This window comes from Brienomyrus brachyistius, unplaced genomic scaffold, assembly GCF_023856365.1.
Source record: "Brienomyrus brachyistius isolate T26 unplaced genomic scaffold, BBRACH_0.4 scaffold75, whole genome shotgun sequence".
Lineage (NCBI taxonomy): Eukaryota > Metazoa > Chordata > Actinopteri > Osteoglossiformes > Mormyridae > Brienomyrus > Brienomyrus brachyistius.
The window spans coordinates 670,177-689,819 of record NW_026042350.1 but is presented as its reverse complement, the minus strand read 5'-3'; the positions used below and the strand labels follow the sequence as shown (position 1 = coordinate 689,819).

The window sequence follows — 19,643 nt, the reverse complement described above, 5'->3', positions numbered from 1 at the left end:
GGAGCATAATTATGCTAATGACCGTGAATCAGAATGAGTTGCAGTGTTTCTCAAATGCACTTCGAGACCCCGCAGGGCTTAATTCCATAAGGGCATCTTATACACGTTATACATCCATAAATACCCCGCAGGCTTCATTAGCCGTGTGTGGAATCTGTGTGGGCGGCTCTGTGTGTTTTCAGGTTCAGGTCTGCCCGCCTGCAGGGGGCGCCCCTCTGCTCCACTGCCGACTTCTTAGCAGTAGGAGGTGCATGCAGACCCTCCTTGGAGGAAACCCACAGTGGAGCACCTCCCAGCCTGTACACATGCAGGGAGCGTTAACGGCCCTAGACGGAAGGATCCGCTTAAATCACCATCATGTAGCCCTCCCCCCTCCCCCCCCCCCCCCCGCCCCCTTTCCATTCCCATGATTCTTTTTATCTTACGAGTGTTTATCTGTATATAGACACAAACTACAGGTGTAGCAACGGGCAAACTCTGACCGATACAGATAAAAAAAATAGATACTTTTTGTTGAATATTGCTTATACAGATAACTATCTAACCTCTAAGGTGGGGGGGGGTGGTGGTGAAATTTGCTGATCTTGCCGGCATAGATTACAGAAATCACACTGCATCGTGGAAAAGCTCTATCTGCGTGCCAGATTAAATAATGGATTATAAACATGTCACATGATGCTGTTCCGGGTCCTTCTGTAACTGGCGAATAAACCAATGGAACATGGCTGATCCTTTAAAGTTTGTTTAAATAGTGGCCTAACCTGACACAGACCGATGCCAATGTCTTGATTTTCAACAAATGTCAGCCGATACCGATGTTAACCGATACGTCATGCATCGCTAACACAAACACATACTATCTGCTCTATGTTTTGTGCATGAGTCTTGTATGCATGCCTACGTGTTTAAGCACGCACACACACACACACACACACACACACTCACCTCGTTGTAACGGATAACATACTGCAATGTGCTGTTAGCGGGTGTGAAGACGGAGGAGAGGACAGGTTCCTGGGATGGACAGGTACAAGGGAGGGGGGGCAGATTATTGGTTAGACGTAACCCCATCCCCACCACTGAGCTGGGGGCAGTGTGACCCTACAGGATCATGTGTAGGACTGAGGAAATGTGAGTGTTAATAAAACAGATATTTTAACAAAAAAGATGGCCTCTAAAATAAATATATATATACATGGATTAGTACAGAATCTATAAAATAAACAACTGAGCACGAGTAACAAAGAATGGAAAAGGGCTCATACAGGTTTTTGGTGCATGCTACCTTTAAAAACTGAGCAGTTCACAATCTTACCCAGCAAAGGGTGGAGCCAGGGGAATCGCTGGCAATATCACTGTCAGCCTACAGGGGGCAGCATGGAGAGAGACAGAGAAAATAGCAGGAATAAGGAGCAAGGAGAGGGTAAACCATAGAGGAAGACACTGCTGGTGTGAAAAATCACAGCAGCAGTCTACTTGGGAAGAGAGAGGATGTCCATCCATCCATTTTCCAAACCGCTTATCCTACTGGGTCGCGGGGGGCCCGGAGCCTATCCCGGAAGCAATGGGCACGAGGCAGGGAACAACCCAGGATGGGGGGCCAGCCCATCGCAGGGCACACTCACACACCGTTCACACTCACATGCACACCTACGGGCAATTTAGCAACTCCAATTAGCCTCAGCATGTTTTTGGACTGTGGGGGGAAACCGGAGTATCCAGAGGAAACCCCACGACGACATGGGGAGAACATGCAAACTCCACACACATGTAACCCAGGCGGAGACCCGAACCTGGGTCCCAGAGGTGTGAGGCAACAGTGCTAACCACTGCACCACCATGCCGCCCCGAAAGAGGATGTTTCCCTTCAAATTCCCCAGCATCATGCCAGACCCACCCTGCAAGATCAGGGGGCATCATTACAAGCACAGCGATAGCGGCCACTAACGTTAAAGAAACACAGAACCAAAGAATAATATATTCAGCTAGAGCAGTAGATGCTGTGAAACATAGTGGGTCAGTGGGTATCACTGTAGCTTCACAGCTCGTAGGTTGGGGTTGGGTTTGAATCCCATCTCTGGGTCTGTCTATCTGAAGTTCATGCAGGTTTCCTCCGGCAATCCCGACCCAATGCCATCTTCAAACTGCATTTCCTGGTCAGGTTCACGGCGGGTGGGGTACAACCTGGATGGGATGCCAGTTATCTGATGTCATGCCTAAATTGCTGCTAGAGTTTTTGACTGGTATCCTGTAGTGGATAGTCCCCTGCTTTGTGCCCTGCGCTTCCTGGGACGGGATCCAAGTCTCCCGCTCACGGTTCTCGAAATCTCTGCGATCTGGACAATTAGGCTCTGAATGAATGCATTGTTCACTGTGTGAACAGCCAAAGTGAAAGAGATGGAGAGTCAGAGCTCATCCAGGCCACAGCCTCTCAACCAGTCAGCCGCCGCCAAACCAATGAAAGTCGACGAGCAGCGTGAAGTCAGCAAATTAAACCAAAGATTCACTTCTCCTATATTTTGGAATATTTACACTGACTATTGTGGCCCAGTGAAAGTAATACCCACAGACCAGGGTCCAGTTCTCCAGAACTACCTGACGCTGACTGGTTCAGCACAGGCTCCCCCGTACCAGTAAATGTTGACCAGCTGCCTCCAATCAGAGATAAGCAGATGGCATAAAAGCCAGCCAGTCTAAAGCAGCAAGGAAACATAAGCATTATAATCCTCTATATGTACAAAAATCTCTGTCCTCTTGAGATTATTAGTCTGTTTTGATTATTGACATTAAAGGGCTGTTGATGTTTGGGGGATTTTTTTGTGAATAAAACTTTGTGCTGAACTCTTCCCACCTCTCCTCCCACCACGAAAACGCACAGGCAGAAAGCGTGCCCCTCCGCCAAACTGCACGCACCGCAGACCCACCTTCTGCGCCCGGGCGCACTCAGCCTCCAGGCAGCGTTGAATCAGAGATGGGTGGGCCTGTTTGTCGACGCCACCCTCTTTCAGTTCCCCTTCCTTACGGTCTGTCAGCCTGGTCGAGGAACAGAAGGGAAAACGCAAAGAGAGGCAGTCACATGGACATGCTCAGTTCCTGAGCCATTTTAGGGACGTCCACCTCAATCTAGAGGCAGTCACATGGACACGCTCAGTTCCTGAGCCTTTTTAGGGATGTCCACCTCATTCTAGAGGCCATCTCAGTCTAGAGGCAGTCACATGGACACGCCCAGTTCCTGAGCCTTTTTAGGGATGTCCACCTCATTCTAGAGGCCATCTCAGTCTAGAGGCAGTCACATGGACACGCTCAGTTCCTCAGCCTTTTTAGGGATGTCCACCTCATTCTAGAGGCCATCTCAGTCTAGAGGCAGTCACATGGACACGCTCAGTTCCTGAGCCTTTTTAGGGATGTCCACCTCAATCTAGAGGCCATCTCAGTCTAGAGGCAGTCACATGGACACGCCCAGTTCCTGAGCCTTTTTAGGGATGTCCACCTCAGTCTATAGGCCACCTCAGTCTAGAGGCAGTCACATGGACACGCTCAGTTCCTGAGCCTATTTGGGGATGTCCACCTCAGTCTATAGGGAATCATTCCACAAGTTCAACATGACTTTTTTTAGACATGACCAGTTTTAAAAAATGCCACACAAATAAAAGATGGTACCACAGAAAAGGAACACGTATTCCTAAAACCTGTCATGTCAGTACCTGTCTCTGTCAGAGTCCCTTGGGCTGCTTTCAATATTATTGTTCACTTCCCTCTGACTGGACAAGGTGGTTTTCACATGTTCCCTTGAACTGGAAACTGCAGATCCTCCCCTCTGCCTCCAGGGCGCAGCAGATGCTGATGCAGTGGTATTTGTTAACCCTTTTCCACTGTCCCTTAGGGCAGTGTGAGTTCCAGCCCCATTTCCTGCACCCTGCCCTGCTCTCTCTTCCTTCGATTCCTCTGTTCCTCGATCCTGCGTCGACATGTCTGGCACCCTCTGCTGGTTGATTTCAGCTTCTGCCTCCAACTGTTCTTGGACAGCTACGCAACAGACGGAGGATGCAGTCTCCCCAATTTTTTTCAAGATTCCCTTTATTTCCAGTGACTCTGACTCCTGATGCTTTAAGGATTCCTCCAACGGTGGGGAGGGCTCTTCAGGTTGCTCGCTGGCTGGGGGCAAATGTTCACAAATCTCACTGGGCTTCAGGTTGATGGACAGGGCCTGCTGCCTATCAGAGAGCTGGCTGGAAAGGTGCAGGGGAGGCAACCTAAAGGGTCCTTTCTGAAGCTGTTGGAAAGATTTAAACCCAATTTATTAATATTTCATATTTCACAGTAGGGCTGCCATTTAATAGCAATTCCATTCCTATCCTCTAGGGGTCTCCATAGTCAAGCCAGGGAATGGATATTTGAGGAAGCACTTCTCTGCAAGTGCGTGTACTTACAAATCACACATGTAAGAGGAACCTACAACACATGCACCACATTGTACAACGGTAGGACGCCCAGGGAAGCTGGGCAGCCAAGTAGCTTTGGACTCCCAGAGGTGTCTCTTCTCCATTAGTAGGTATCACTAGTAGATGTTTCTTCCTCTCTGGCTTTATCCTCATAACATGAACTGCAGTTAAGTTGGTTTGTGATGCTCTGTCAGTGATCATCTCTCATCTCTGTGTTCCCATTTCTACTCCGAGGGAAAGCTCACACCCACCAGGTCGACCTCGTCGAGGGTGATGGGCTGCGTGCGGTATCGCGTCCCCTTCTGGCGCCGCCTCTCCGGCGCCTCGGGTGCAGTGCTGGCCTTGTCTGCTGGCTGGGCCAGCTTGGTGAAAAGGGCCAGTTTCTCGCTCATGGAGAGCTTGCAGCTTTCGTCTGCTTCTTCAGGCGGCCGCTCTTCCTGACTGGCCCCCTTGCTTGCGACACCTTCCAGGGCTGCAGCCTTGGAGAGACTTGGAAATAAATTTTAGAAGTTTTAATGTTAGATTAACTTATGATATACAACTCATCAGGGTTAAAAATACAAATTCAGCATATAATCATGACGGGTGGTTCAGCATTCAGCACTACTGCCTCACTCTTCAGGGTTTGATTAGTGTCCACAAATTGCCCACAGAGCGTAGGCGTGTGTCTCGACATGGACTAGCATCCTGTCCAGGGTGTCCTACGCCTGCCACTCTGTATCGGATTACAGCAAACAGATGGTTGGATAATGCTCTTAATACTTTTATGCTAATTAGGCATATTCTCTGCTAATTTCTATGTATTATTTCCAGTCAAGATTAAGCTGGATTTTATTGATCCCAGTGGGAAATTCTGCTGTGCCCAGCAGCGAGAATAGTGTGCACAGATGGACATATATAGTGCCAAATAAACAAAGAGCCTGCAAATAAGCATAAATCCTAAGCTATTTACAGAGGCTGACTGACGGTATAACTGTGGAAAAGCCCACAGAGACATTTTTGGGTTATAAAGGTTCTCGCCAAGGCAGCCATTTTAACCAGGAATGGTTTCAGCCGCATTGTCATGGCGCGTCGCAAAGACCGAAAGCAGTACATTAGATAGGAAAACCCAGACAAAGTCGGTACACATAGTGCAAACAGGGAAGCATGGTGGAAGTTTACACCATACAGATATAAAATATCCTGAAGAAGACTGTTATTCATCTATCTATCTATTGACTGTACGAGTGAATAAATACTTATTATTATTACAATAATAATAATAATAATGATGATAATACATGAAAAATGGAAAAGCAAAAAAAAAACTGAAATTAGGCACCGGGGACTTGTAGAGCAAGCTGGAAGGAAACTGGCATTGTTGAAGGGACAAATCGGGAGTGCAAGGGCATGCCGGAGCACAGGTGCAGGGAAGGACGTGATTTACAATCAGGCGTCTGCCTGGAATTCCAGGACCCCCGAGGGCCATCGCTGTACCATGTCCCCAAAGGGCCATTTGGCTACGCTCGCACACACCTGCTCCGCACTGCGGACCAGGCGACCGTTGCCCCCCGCGTCGCTTCTTTAATTAGCTGCTCGCCGCTGCCAAAAAGCCGAGGGCCTGGCCGCTTAGGGTCACTTAAGGCGTTGAGGTGGCCGGAATTCTGGCCGACGTACAGGCGGAGCACACGGGAACAGAGGGACAAGCGGAGGTGTAAAGCGGAGGACGATTACGAGCAGGTCCAGGCCCGCGAGCTGCCTGTCTATGCTTGGCTGGAGCCTGGATGAAGCGATTATAATGGAAACTGGCGAAGCAGAGACACCTGTAACACCTACCACAGGCGCTGGGAACAATCGCCATGACAACCTACCAGACAGCTAAATGCCGCGGATTGAAAAACAAATGATTAGCACTGATGATGATCATGTTAATGGTGATGAAATGTGAATCTCAGGAAGCAATTTATCTAATGCATCTACCTTCCACTCTACAGATCTCTGATTTCTGATAACATTTCTTCTGTTACATAACTGCGCTTTCACACCATGCAAGCATCAAAGCTGCATTCATGACAAAAAAAAAGTTTATAATTATCAAAAATAAACAAATAAAACCTGTGAAGATAAAAACTTAAAATACATAGACAGCAATAAAGAGATTATTTTGATTTCACCTAAGCAAAAATGTCAAAGTACTGACTGGGAGATAGATTTGCCTAATAAAATTAAATGACATAAAATGAGCTTAAATGACAAAGGGCTTCAGCACTTGGGGCACACAGTAGATTCTTCTTCTGCAAGTAAAAGTGTGTGTGACGTCCTAGTGCAGTCCATGCTCCTAATCATTTTTGTAAATATTGCTCTATTTGCAATAATATGGTTTAATTCCTTAAAGTTTGAATACAATTTCTTCTGATAACTGTTGTGAATTAACTAACCTGTTAAAAGAATCGATCAAAACGCAAGCGTGCCACACATTACAGGACCGGTCAGTCGCAGCTCCCCCCCCCCGTGACCCGCACCCACCTGCCGGCCTCTGCCACATCGGCACCGGTGACCAGCTGCGTCAGCGCCCTCTGTCCGGCGGCACGGCGAGCCCGGCGCTCCTTAACACCACTGCTGGAGCGAGGCCGCGGAATGAAGGTGCTCCCGGCATCGGCCGTCTTCTCCAGCTCCTACGGAGATGCGAATCCACGGAACGGACACGGCAGTCAGGGGCGCCATCTTGCCCTGACTGACTGAAATTAACACTCTGCTCGGTTATCATCATTATACTAAAAACTACCTTAGAGGGGACTCTGATTGCTCAAGCAGAACCTGCCACATTCAGCTCATACATCCATGTTCATTAATAGGTGCATGTAGTATAAATAAACCAGACCCAGGTCAGGGAACACTCAGGACCTTCAAACCCATACCGGTATTTGTGCCGAGTGTGAGAATGTTTTTCTAAACCGTGACATTCTGTTTTATTCTCCTATTTAAAACCACGATACCTGGGGCATCCTGAGGAGTGATTTCCCCCAGGGACAGAGAGGCAGGGTGACCGGGGTCACCCCCAGGATCAGAGAGGCAGGGTGACCGAGGTCACCCCCAGGGACAGAGAGGCAGGGTGACCGGGGTCACCCCCAGGGACAGAGAGGCAGGGTGACCGGGGTCACCCCCAGGGACAGAGAGGCAGGGTGACCGGGGTCACCCCCAGGATCAGAGAGGCAGGGTGACCGGGGTCACCCCCAGGGACAGAGAGGCAGGGTGACCGGGGTCACCCCCAGGGACAGAGAGGCAGGGTGAAGGGGCACAGAAGACTGGAAAGTGCTCACTTGGTGTTGCAGAGCAGGGTAGCAGGTAAATGGTCAGTAATTGAAGGGGGGAGCGTGGGCCAGTATCACAGATGGGGGCCATTTGAAGTTCCCTGCTCTTCCACTAAGACTCTTAAGAGGCAGGAAAGCAATGCCAGTGAGAAGGGTCAGGGCTGGGGGTATTAAAATCACCCCAGAGCAGATAAATTTAGCAACAGGCCCAGAAGCAGAGCAGCTGCCTGGTGTGGGGGATGGCATCCGTTCTGCAGGTCATGGACCAGTTTAAGGTGCACCGTTACCCAGCCATTTCTACTGCGAGAGTCTGTGATCGTATTTGTACACATGGGGGGTGAAGCTAATTAGCACCCCTTGTCAATGCCAGTGTGAATGAATGGGCTTATTAGGAAGAATCACACCTAGACCAGATATCTAGCTAGTTGTGAGGGTTTTCACTCAAACCACCTGCTTTGAAGAGAAGATACAGCGTATCTTACAGCGTAGCTTAGCCATTAACTTTGCCCCATTTTCCCCACGATCAGGATATAAATCCGATTTCATATAATGACAGCTAAATGCAGGGCCAACAAGGAGCCAGGGGAGGTGGGCAAGGAAGATGTCCGGGGGAGGCACAGGTTACCACAGCAGCCCTGGGACTGAAAGAACAACCATCACTAATTTTTTTTTTTTTTAAAAATGTACATAATTTTGGATAAGAGGATCCATGCCAAATAAATCTTCCTTTTGGCCGTAACTATGACATTCAATGCTGGCTTGAGTGGCGTGGCGGGGGGGTGGGGTGGGCACTCACTTTAAACAGAGACATCTTGGCAGCGACACTCATCTCGGCTTTGTCATCAGATTTCACATCGGCTGCAGACAACAGTGGACAACAGTCGTTATGACCTGCAAGCACTGAAATATCAGACTTGTATACATGTTTTGTGCAATTTCAGTCACATAAAGGTAAATGTACGAGAGCGTACACACAGTGTGCTTGCCAAATTTTATCGTCAGGCACCCTCCCTTCCACAAAGATTTGACCCCCCTCCATCCCAATTGAAATATTATAATGATGGCCAAATGAAGCTGTATTTTCTGACTGAACTAGATGGTGCTCTATGTTCATACAAGGGCCCAAAGCAAAGCAAGAGCACCATCTGGTGGAGACAGAAATTACAGCAAATGGTTCATGAAGCTACATTCGGCCATCACTAAAATATTCCTACAACTCCACCACTGGGCATCCCAGGCAGCATAGGGCACAAAGAAGGGGAACACCCGTGACTGGGTACCAGTCCATTGCAGGACATGCATGCGCACACACAACAAAGAATTTTAGGACACCAATTAGCTTAGCTACAGGGACCCCACAGGGACATTTTTTGGGGTTGAAGGGGTCTCTCCAAGGCCATTTTAACCAGGAACTCTTTTCAGCTGCGCTGTCATGACGCATTACAAAGACCGAAAGCAGTACATTAGATAGAAAAACCCAGAAACCACTCTGATTAGAGGACTCACCTCCCATCTTATCTAGTTTCTCGATCTCCAAAGAGCTGAAATGGGAATAAAATGAAAAGAATAAAAAGACAGCTAGCGATAGCGTGACACCCTGCTGCTCTCAGCACCACGGCACATTTGCAGAATATGGTTTTCCCAGCAGAAGGGGGTGATAGAGGACACAATCCCACCATTACATCTATGGAAGGGCTGAGGTTAACATCTACAAAGGTGTATAACTTGAAAAGTCCATTTAAAACAAATGACAGATACAAGCAAGACCCTCTTTCAGTACACATTCACACAATTCAAAATTAGTCACATGATACGGCTCCTTCCCCAGGCGGTTCTCTACCCGCCGCTGTCCTGCATCTCGTCGGCCGTGACCGGCTGGGTCCGGAAGCGTTCGCTGGTCTTGCGGCCCACACCGTCGCCCTCTGGGAGGTACCGCCGAGGACGCCGCCTTCCCTCGGACCCGGGCTTCACGGCCAGGTCAAGGGAGGAGGAGACACACCCGCCATCCGCGCTGCTACCCGCGAGGCCGTAGGAGGACAACAAGGAAGAACGGGAGAGAGTGGGAGGATCATAAGTCTCCAGGTTCGGCACACAGCGCCACCTACAGGCCATCATGGGTATACACAGAACACAAGAAGGAGGCGGCTTTCTCATGCTATCTGCGACCACCAGACATGGACCAAGTCCACCACAGTCGTTCATTATCATGTACAGCTATAGCTGACTGATTTAACAGAAAGAGACCAAATTTTACGCAAGCTGACTATACATTTGAACCACCTTATTGTAAAATGGAACAATTTTTTTTTTTTAATTTACAATAAAAATACTGATTTACAGTAAATACTTGCATTTATTACAAGCCCATAATCTTCGTAAGTAAGCAAAATGTGTTTTGTGGTAAAAGAGATCAGTGGGGTGAACTACAAAGCAGCTTTTATATACCCAGTGCTACCTGACAGCACCACCTACAGGCCATCAATGGTAAAATGGTACTACGACTATGGAAAGTTTACTCAGTAAGTTAACTCAGGGTTTGTCTCTGTCTGCATAAAGGTGGCCATGTTAGCACTGCAAACTAAAGACACAAGCAAATAGAACATAGGTAATACCCTCCTCGAAAATGAGTAGTATTGCCCATTTCAACTATTTAGTCAAAGGCTATGTCAACTGGCTATGTATTTTGGTGCAAGGGTGGTTCGCGTGTTCATTTTTGCGGAAAGGGCGGGATTTATGCATGTTTTAATCCAACAGCCTTCACTTAAACCTGCTCAGCACAGGTTAGGTTACAATTCGTAGTCTTGAAAATCTCGATGTCTTGAAACTTGCACTGGCACCCCCTAGTGTCGGAGCAAGGTAACACCTACATGCTGTGGCCCGGGATCCTGCCGCGGGTCTGCTGCATCAGCGTGCTCTTCAGGTGGCCCACGGACACCCGCGTCTGCAGCTGCGGCACGTGGCAGGCGTGACCGGCCAGGGGGTCCGCCGAGCGGTGCCTACTGTCATGCGGGCCACTGGAGCCATCAGACACCTCCCTGCAGAAGTGGGGCGGGGGGGCAGGGGGTGAGAGATGGAATAAGGCTTGAAGGAATGTCAGTAGCACTTTACTTAAAGCAGTCAATTATAATATATACCTTCATAATGCATTCATAATGCATTATAACCATGTCTATAGCTATTTATAAAAACACATTATAGCCATGTTTATTATGCATTATGAATGTCCTATGAAGCTCTCATCTATACTGTATTATAGATACCTTCATGCAGCACAAAGCATGCTTAATGCTTACACTGACCATTATAAGGCATTATGAAGGTATTTTAAAGCATTTCTTTCTATTTCAGCTGTTATTCACCTTATAGTAAAAGGCCTTGAGGAAAAGAAGTAATACATATCAAATATTGCAATGACCAAGACAATTGTTCAACATCTCAATATTTTTCTCAAATTTTAGACTCTTCCAGATAGCCGGCTTTCAGTTTGAGAATAGCATTACAAACTTGAAAGTCTTTCAGTAAGTTTCCAGACATAGCCTCCTGGGACGCTTCTCCTACAGTCCTGAAGGAGTTTCCATAAGGTTTGGACACAAGTTGGCTACCTGTTCTTACTCTTGCATCCAACTCATCCCAAACCAGATCTATAGGGGTTTAGGTCAGGAGATTGTGAGGGCCAGGTCATCTGTCACAGCCCCATCACTCTCCTTTTTCCTATTTACTACACATCCTCGAGGTGTGCTGAGGGTCATTATCTTTTTGAAAAACAAATAGTTTTCAATTGGTGTTCCAAACTTTTGGGTACTGTATTGTTCCGAAACTGGAAATGAAGATTCCAAAGGCTATCACTACCGATTCCTGACCAATGACCCCTGACTGTGGGCGGTGCTTACCTGCTAGCCACTCCCCCAATGGTATGGTTTCCATTGGAAATGTTTGGGCTGTATGATTCCTCTCCCGGGGGTGCTGAATCATCCAGAGTAGCTCTGCCCCCATCGAGCCTGTCTGGGCCGTCAGTTCCAGTGAGCCCCAAGCCAGTGGAGGGCGTCTCCAGGACCTCGCCGGCTTCCCTCCTCACGTGCTTGGGCGGCAGCTCCTCAATGACGCCGTACTGTTCCGCCAGCTGCCTCCGCCGCTCCGCCTTATAGCGGGCGATCCGCACAGCCTTAGACTCCAGAACCGTGGCCTCCAGAACCGTGGCCTCCATCACGCCGGTACTGCGCCCCTGCTTCTCGCTCCTGCTCTCAATGGTGCCCCTCAGTGGCCGGGCATCTAACAAAATCCTGCTAGGTCCAGTCTAGGTTTCAGTCTAGGTGCAGTGGAGCTCTGTAGGCCTGGGTCACCTCGATCACAGCACAGACACCATCCCACGCCTGACAAAACAAAAGAAGATTTTTAGCTGATCTATCTTGACACAGCAGCCACAATAAACTTTACTGCTGCTGATAGTATTTAGTTGTACTACTAATAGTATTATTTGCAGTACGGCAATTCCATGGAAAAGTCAACCTTACCATGAAAAAATAAACCCAGAAGCAGAGGTGCAGGACTAGTTTTAAAACTTCTTCTCTCTATATGCTTCATTTCATTGTCAGGGTTTCTCTTAATCACTATTTGAATTGTTTCATAAAATAATTTACCATGCAAGCATTTGCACAATTCCCTTTGGAATAGTTAGTTTTTTTTATTCTGAGACAGAAGTGGCATGGCACTGTTGCCTCACACCTCTGGGACCTGGGTGCGAGTCTCCACCTGGGTCACATGTGTGCGGAGTTTGCATGGTCAGCGGGTGTCATCGTGGGGTTTCCTCCAGGTACTCCAGTTTCCCCCCACAATCCAAAAACATGCTGAGGTTAATTATAATTGCCAAAACTGCCCATAGGTGTGTGCGCCCTGCAATGGGTGGGGCCCCATCCTGAGCAGTTCCCTGCCTCGCATCCACAGGCTCCGGACCCACCACCCCCCTCCGACCCTGAATAGGATATGCGCTTACAGAAGATGTAAAACACAGTTATTAAAACGCTACCATGAAACACATCCGTAAAAGTTCAACATGTCCTGACAATTCGACTGCCCAGATGCTGTGTCACATTTTACTGCCTGACTTCAGCTACACTCAACATTCAAGCATCACCCCCCCCTCCCCTCCCCTCCCATATCAGCTGCAGATAGGTGAGGATAAACAGTATTGATAATGTTTTCTGATATTATACTGTTTTTACAATAACCGTTTTTGCGACATGTCTGCGGCATTGAACATGCAGCCACTCCCAGATCCCATAAATTCTTTGATCCTAGAATATAAGTTCACCATTCCAGCTGCTGACCCCCCCCCCCCCCCACACACACACACACACACACACACACACACACACAGAGGCATGGCTTGTTTGTTTTTTAATATGACAAGTCTGCCCTTTGACCTGCAGACATGCCAAGTACAGGTCAGCATGCCACATCTGGCTGACTGTCCTTCCCCAAATAACAGACAGACCCTCCACGGCGATGCTCTCTGCAAACACGCTCCCCGTACTGCCGTGACCCCCCCCCCCACCACCTGCTGGGCCGCACATCAGCCTAAAAATATAACGCCGTTTCTGCCATTTCTTTTCTCAGCTAAAAAAAGACTGACAGGAAGACGTCCTTGTGCAAACCAAGTCATAAACCGAGGGGCCATCGATCCCACGTCAGCCCTGCATCAGAAAGACACAAACTGACTGTCTGAGGGCAGGTCACACACAACGTTTTTAAAAGGCCCTGATTTATCGACTAGAGGCAGGTCAGCGAAGCACTCCGGTCCATTTCAGCTGTTACTGCCGAATCTACCTATATATCAGACAGGTGACAAACACCTAAGCCAGGTGACAACCAGAAATGTAAAACGCAAATGCAATGTAACATCACTGCAATCCTAACCACATTCTACCTCATGCCACTGCCGAATATTCCATCATGAAGCAATTCCATGGATTTAATGTCACATCTGTAACGCTGATGAAATGTCACGTAATTCTAACACGTAAATTAAAAAATGAATTTGTCGATATTCAACCCAAGGGATGACATGGAAAGATATGCAAAATGACTCATCGATACTAAGCTGGTCCAACTATCAGTCTAAATGTTACACCCGTAATGCTGAAATTGCCTGACAGTTATTCATGTTAACTGCCTGGGACATTCACATTACAAGCCTGATACCTGCTGATTAAAACAGATGACATGCAATTTAAGTGGCAGGTATTAAACTGTAAGACCAAAGAAACAACAGACCACGCAAAACAGACACATGTGGCTACAATCATTGAAGCAGCAATATCCTGTTTGGAGCACAGCTGCTCAGGCTGGTCTCAGAGTTCAACTGCAAACAAATATAATTCCGTTTATTAACCTTATCAAGCCTTTCTGATTCGGCAGCATCAGCCAGGTTTGTCTGCACTGCTTGTCTGTTTTATCCCATTATTACTTTTTTTAGACCTTCCTACAATCCATCCATCCATCCATCTTCTAGATGGCAGGGCTTCAGTAAGCTTGGAAAGTAGCCCCCTGAATAAGTGGTTCTCAACCTTCTTTTGCACCGCGACCCAATTGTTACCATGCCAGCTCAGCTGCGACCCTAAATCAAGTATTAGGTTCTCATTAACGCTGTGTTCAAGCACACCGTGCACTCTGAAATTTACGCCAATCAACGCCTATCGCACTAATCTGATTGGACGTGCCAATCAATTTTAAATTAAGCATCTGTGGTCTGGCTTCTTGGATTGGCTGACTGTTCACTATTTTTGCGCTAAGCATTTGTAGACCTAAGACCCATTTATATAGGTTTATTCTAGGATTGGGGCTGGGAAATCTGATCCTGGATCAGCATAGGATCTTGCTGGTTTTAAAATGCTTACATTTCCAGCTCTGCCCTTTCAGAGCTTGCCGTGACCCAAATTCGGATCGCGACCAATGGGTTGGGGATCGCCATCCTAAATCATGCACCGCTACATTGTACATCAGCTGTAAGGTGTTCTGGTTAAATCTGATGTGTACCAGACACATGCCACATCTGTGAAGGTGTGAACCTTACATGCTGGCTTGACCAGACCGGCTGGCCGGGACAACCTTCAGAGTGACGCAAGCCTGTGAAATGTCAGGCGAGGAAGAGGGGTGACTTCATCACCTCAATGGCTCGAGGTCCTGTCTGGCTGCACCAATCGCATCTGGCTACACCCTCGTCTAAGGCTGGGCCAATAACACTGAGGCCCAATCAGTATAAGATTCTAAATTAGGTGCTTTACATTAGCTAAAAAAAGAAATCTAATCTGCCTCTAATTTAACTTTAGTAAAATATCTTACAAAGCACTGACTGGAAGAAACATTTGCCTAATAGAATTAAAAGAGTGACAGGACATAAAAATGCGTTTAAGGAACAAAGGGACACAGAGGATGACCTGAATCCGCCAATAGCAGGTTAGATACAGACTCCCCTCCTTCCGACAGGTGCATTCGCCGCATTGGGTCCTCTACACAAAGAGGGCAGCAAGCTGTCAACTGAGGGATCTGCCACCTTGGTCTTCAGCACAGAGCGGGAATGTCGGCAGGGCAAAGGTCTGCACATGCGTGCACATCCTACTCAGGTACCAGGCACCATAAACCAGATTATGTACAAATACGGTCAGGTCAGAACTGACAACAGCCAGGGACGGATTATGGGTTGTGTGGCCCCTGGGCAAAACGTTCGCGAGGGCCTCCCCCCCCCCCCCCCACCAGCACCACCACCACAACCACCACAATTCAAGGGCCCTTGGCAGCCAAATGCCCTCCCTATAGGGTCAGGGGCCCTTGTAGGCAGAGGATCAAAGAATGTAGGCCCTCTAAAATAGACAAACGAAAATACATTGTTGATAAGCGTTGCAAATTGTTTTGGGCTAGGGGCCCCACGGGCCCCCTGCACCCCAAGGGCCCCTGGGCAGCGGCCCCACTGGCCCGGTCCGTAATCCGTCCCTGACAACAGCAACAAGAATATCACCAAGTTCCCAGCACAGACAAACGTAAGTAAAAAAGCACGAGTGTAAAAGAAGCGACATTTACCTCTCGGCGAATAATAACTGCAGGCTGCACTTTAATAAACAACTACCAATGCTAGTGTTGGTCGTAAAGACTGCCGGATGACACCTATTCCCCCGTAATCTCTGCAAGGGGGGGGGGGGGAGCGTTTATGCGACACAGGCCTCACTTGCACACTCCAAATACGCCGTCAACTCTTGTCCCGTGGGAGATGTCGGTCTTCATATTAAATTACACAAAGACTCTGTGTCACAGGCTCTGGAGTCATGCCATTCTCAGCAGGAAAGAGAAATCCACATGGATTCCCCGATAAAGTTACACAATCAAAACACACGTGGATGACAGCCGCGAGCCCTTATGCTACAGAAACCGGACATTAGCGTAACTAGGACAAGCAAAGGAACCATCGCCCTACCTTCTTCCGATTCCCCGTTCAGGTCCACATCCAACTTAACTTAAAAAAAAGAGAGACAGGAGTGTGTGTGTGTGTGTGTGTGTGTGTGTGTGGTGTGAGGCTGGGTGACCATATATTCATTTACAATTTGTCAGATCTATGCCAATTACCCAATCACAGCCCTCGTGGCGCCCTCTATCAGTCATGTGATCCACTCACTGATCTGCGATAGAGACGGGGCAGCATTAATAGAGCTGAAATGAACACATGCAGACCAGTTTTTTGCAGGGACAGCGTCTGACCAAATGTTTTTCTGAGTTTCACGGGGGGGGGGGACAAACTGCAAGCCGGGGTAATCCAGCATTGTCTGATGTTCCAGCTATGTAGTGACTGGCAGTGGATGAGAGATCAGGCATAAGCGAAGTTTGATGGCAATTAGCGCTGGATCAGACCCCCGCTCTCTCCCAATGCTCAATGTCCCCCCAAAGACCCCACTGTCCAACCTCTATGAGCAAATCTAAACATAAGCACATACAGCCAACACAGCCATGGCTCAGCAAAGCTAGACACTACAGTGTGGGCAGCCAAACATCTATTTTTTAATTTGATACTCTAAACACACCACAACTCTGCAGTGGATATGGGATTATGGGAAAATATCACAGCATAAGCCAGCTCAGATGACACAGCCAAAGCACACAGAGGCTGCTGTGAAGGTGTAGGACCCTCAGCCAGAAGTGGCACCTGAGGGATTTTCCAAGAAGGCAAAGACACCATCAGTAAAGGTTATGTGGCAAGACATTTTAGCTGCAACTCCCTAATTAGATTACTAATTAGAGGACTGATTGACAAATGAGTTCTCACACCTGGGTTGGAACAGCTGACCTAAAGGTTATCCCTAAAACCTCGATACACACTGGCACTTTGTGGATGAGCTTGCCCACTCCTGAGCTAAAACATACTTGAAAAGCAACTCATAAGTACTCCAGGATATTATTCTTTTCCACTGACTTCAACTTTTATAAGAGACTGCTTACGTAGTTCAACGTTTGAGAAATCCCAAAGCCAACAGAACATCAAGTGATGCACTGAAAACTTATCCACAATGTTTAAAAGCTTAACCAACATCTTCCAGACTTGATTCTCACTTTCTATTATCCATAGAGGACCCTGTATAAAGCCCAGGTCAGACAATTAGATGGTTACATCCTACCTGGTTATGTCCACCTAACCCTCCAATCTCCTCCCTCGCATGATCCTAACATGCCACGCCTGTTACTCGCTTGTCTCGCCTCTCGTTCCTAACCCTCACGTTAATCACTCCCAGCTCCCTCTCATTAGCTACCTTGTTAGTCTCATATATACATGCTTCCCAGTCCTGTGTTCCCCAGTCCAGTCATTGATGTCGTACCTTCTTGTTGCCTGTACTCTTCCTAACTACCAGCCTTCCAGCTTTGATCCCTTATGGCCCAGTTTGTTCGCATATGCTATTAATTTAAATTCAAATAAACCACTCCTGTTTCGATACAGCACCTGCCCTCAAGCCATTCGTCCCTCAAGGCACAACAGGCACACGCCATAGTAAAATGTTCTACAGCTTCACATAAGGCTGCCCCACTTCAGCACAGGAGGGTCCTTTGGGAATCATACCAAACAGTGTCTTAAAACCTACGTATCATAACAACATATTATAAGCTAACCTACCGTTTGAGATTTCAATGGAAACTCCTCAGTCCGACAGCAGAAACTATGGCTTCTGCCGTCATCCACATATGACATGAGGAATCGCTGATTCTGGCAGTGATGGGATGTCACTGTATCCAGGAAGGAATTCAGAAGTATTTCAGACCTCATCTGAAATTAATTGAACATAGGCCGTCCACTAATTTACTATTATTCATTGATTATTTATTACCATAATATTCCAATTTTGTTTCTCAGGAAATTGTATTTGAGTACATTTTAATTAATTTGCACCACATTTACTTGTTTGCACTATGTGTAAACCTTGTTTTGCATTAATTTTCGCGCTTGTCTGTGCTCTACCTTCCTGCTGCTGTATGCACCAGAATTTTCCCCTAGAATCGATAAAATAATATAATTTTACTCTTAAGAATTTATATTAAGGGTATTCTCCAATCCCCATTAATTATATAGTATGGCTTGTTCGGAAAAGGGACCCAAACATACCTAAAGTCCAGAATGCAGTCCTTGCATCGCGGTTTAAGATTTAGGTCGGCTTTGGAGATCCCCCGAAGTCTGCCCAAGCGGCTGTTTTTAGAAGCGATACCATTTGTCGAATCTATCAGTGCTAAAAATTAAGTTGTCCTTGTCTGCTTCCTTAAAGAGTCTTAGAAAAACACCTCAATCATTTGATTAACACAAGGCAAACCATACAGCTCGATTTGCTCTATGCACCTGTTCCCCTAAGGACTTCAGATGGCCTGCAAGCTAGCAACTGTGCACAAACACCCACTTTGTCAGGCTACACATGTCACACTGTCATGCTGAAAGGCAGTTGGATTGCTCGCCGGATCTCAGTTACCCCCAATGTCCACACCTCCTTCCACGGGGCAGCTGCGTCTAACCCCATGATACCTGAACAAGACTTATGTAACTGAAAGCTATCATAGATTGAAATTGTTGAAAAGGCTACAGATTTATATGAGCAAAGTAATTTCGACATCGCTGCTTCCATCTTACGATCCATATAAATCTACTTGCATGGAACGCTACTAAGTTAAGTACCTATCGATATTGTTTTTTATTTGCAATTCGCAAATAAGTCCTAAGAAGTGTTTAGACTTGCATTTCTTTACTGTCATTAATTAATACCCTACTCTAAAGCTCCCTGTGTTTTATTTTTTTACTGCATACAGGGTTGGCAAATCTCCCGCATCTGGCCTGACACTCACGCTCTCCGACTCTCATGTTCATGCAAGGAATATTACGCCAAATCTATGTTATTCCACCATAAGCCTAACATTTATAATCAAAAGCGCTGGGGTAGTTTGCAAACCATACGGACTATTTATAAGGAAATAAAACTGTTACATACATGTAAATGTGAGTGCTGACTTGTCTCGAATTGACAATCTCACTCCAGCCAGCTGACAGAAGCAGGCATCAGCGAACATATTTAATACTTACGTGCTCGATCAGTGCCCGACCAAAATGGAATAGGATAAGTGGTTACAGAAAATGGGTAGATGGTCGGATAAAAACTAACAAAATTCACGGAGGGTTTTTGACCACTTAATCAGTGACCAGTTTCATAATGTCAATGTCCTCCCTTCACTAACGGCAAAACCGAAATTAAAAGGTCATTCCTTTACACGTAGAAAAATCGTTAGGGTAGTTTGCAAACCCTACTGACTATTTACAAGGTAATAAAACTGCTACATACATGTAAATGCATGTGCAGACTTATCTCGAATTGAAAACCTCACGCCAGCCAGCTGACCAAAT

The 19,643-nt window shown here is 47.1% G+C and overlaps 1 protein-coding gene across 14 annotated transcripts in view; it reads right to left on the bottom strand.

Moving 5' to 3' along the window:
* Positions 1-19,643, bottom strand: part of svilc (supervillin c) — a 38,934-nt gene that overhangs the window by 16,298 nt on the left and 2,993 nt on the right. For 7 of the 14 annotated variants that reach the window (XR_007388376.1, XR_007388377.1, XM_049003149.1 and 4 more), the window contains exons 2-12: positions 11,623-12,102; positions 10,600-10,767; positions 9,573-9,746; positions 9,239-9,273; positions 8,529-8,590; positions 6,948-7,096; positions 4,694-4,931; positions 3,705-4,273; positions 2,925-3,033; positions 1,316-1,363; positions 946-1,014 (exon numbers count right to left, since the gene is read on the bottom strand). Coding sequence is in view for 12 of the 14 variants with exons in the window: in XM_049003149.1 (XP_048859106.1) it covers positions 946-1,014; positions 1,316-1,363; positions 2,925-3,033; positions 3,705-4,273; positions 4,694-4,931; positions 6,948-7,096; positions 8,529-8,590; positions 9,239-9,273; positions 9,573-9,746; positions 10,600-10,767; positions 11,623-11,936 (1,935 nt within the window). In the remaining 2 variants the exon portion in view is untranslated. Of the gene's footprint in view, positions 1-945; positions 1,015-1,315; positions 1,364-2,924; positions 3,034-3,704; positions 4,274-4,693; positions 4,932-6,947; positions 7,097-8,528; positions 8,591-9,238; positions 9,274-9,572; positions 9,747-10,599; positions 10,768-11,622; positions 12,103-16,196; positions 16,216-16,345; positions 16,365-17,879; positions 18,005-18,365; positions 18,716-19,643 lie in introns of those variants that run through there. The other 7 variants (XM_049003150.1, XM_049003152.1, XM_049003151.1 and 4 more) reach the window with 7 other exon arrangements.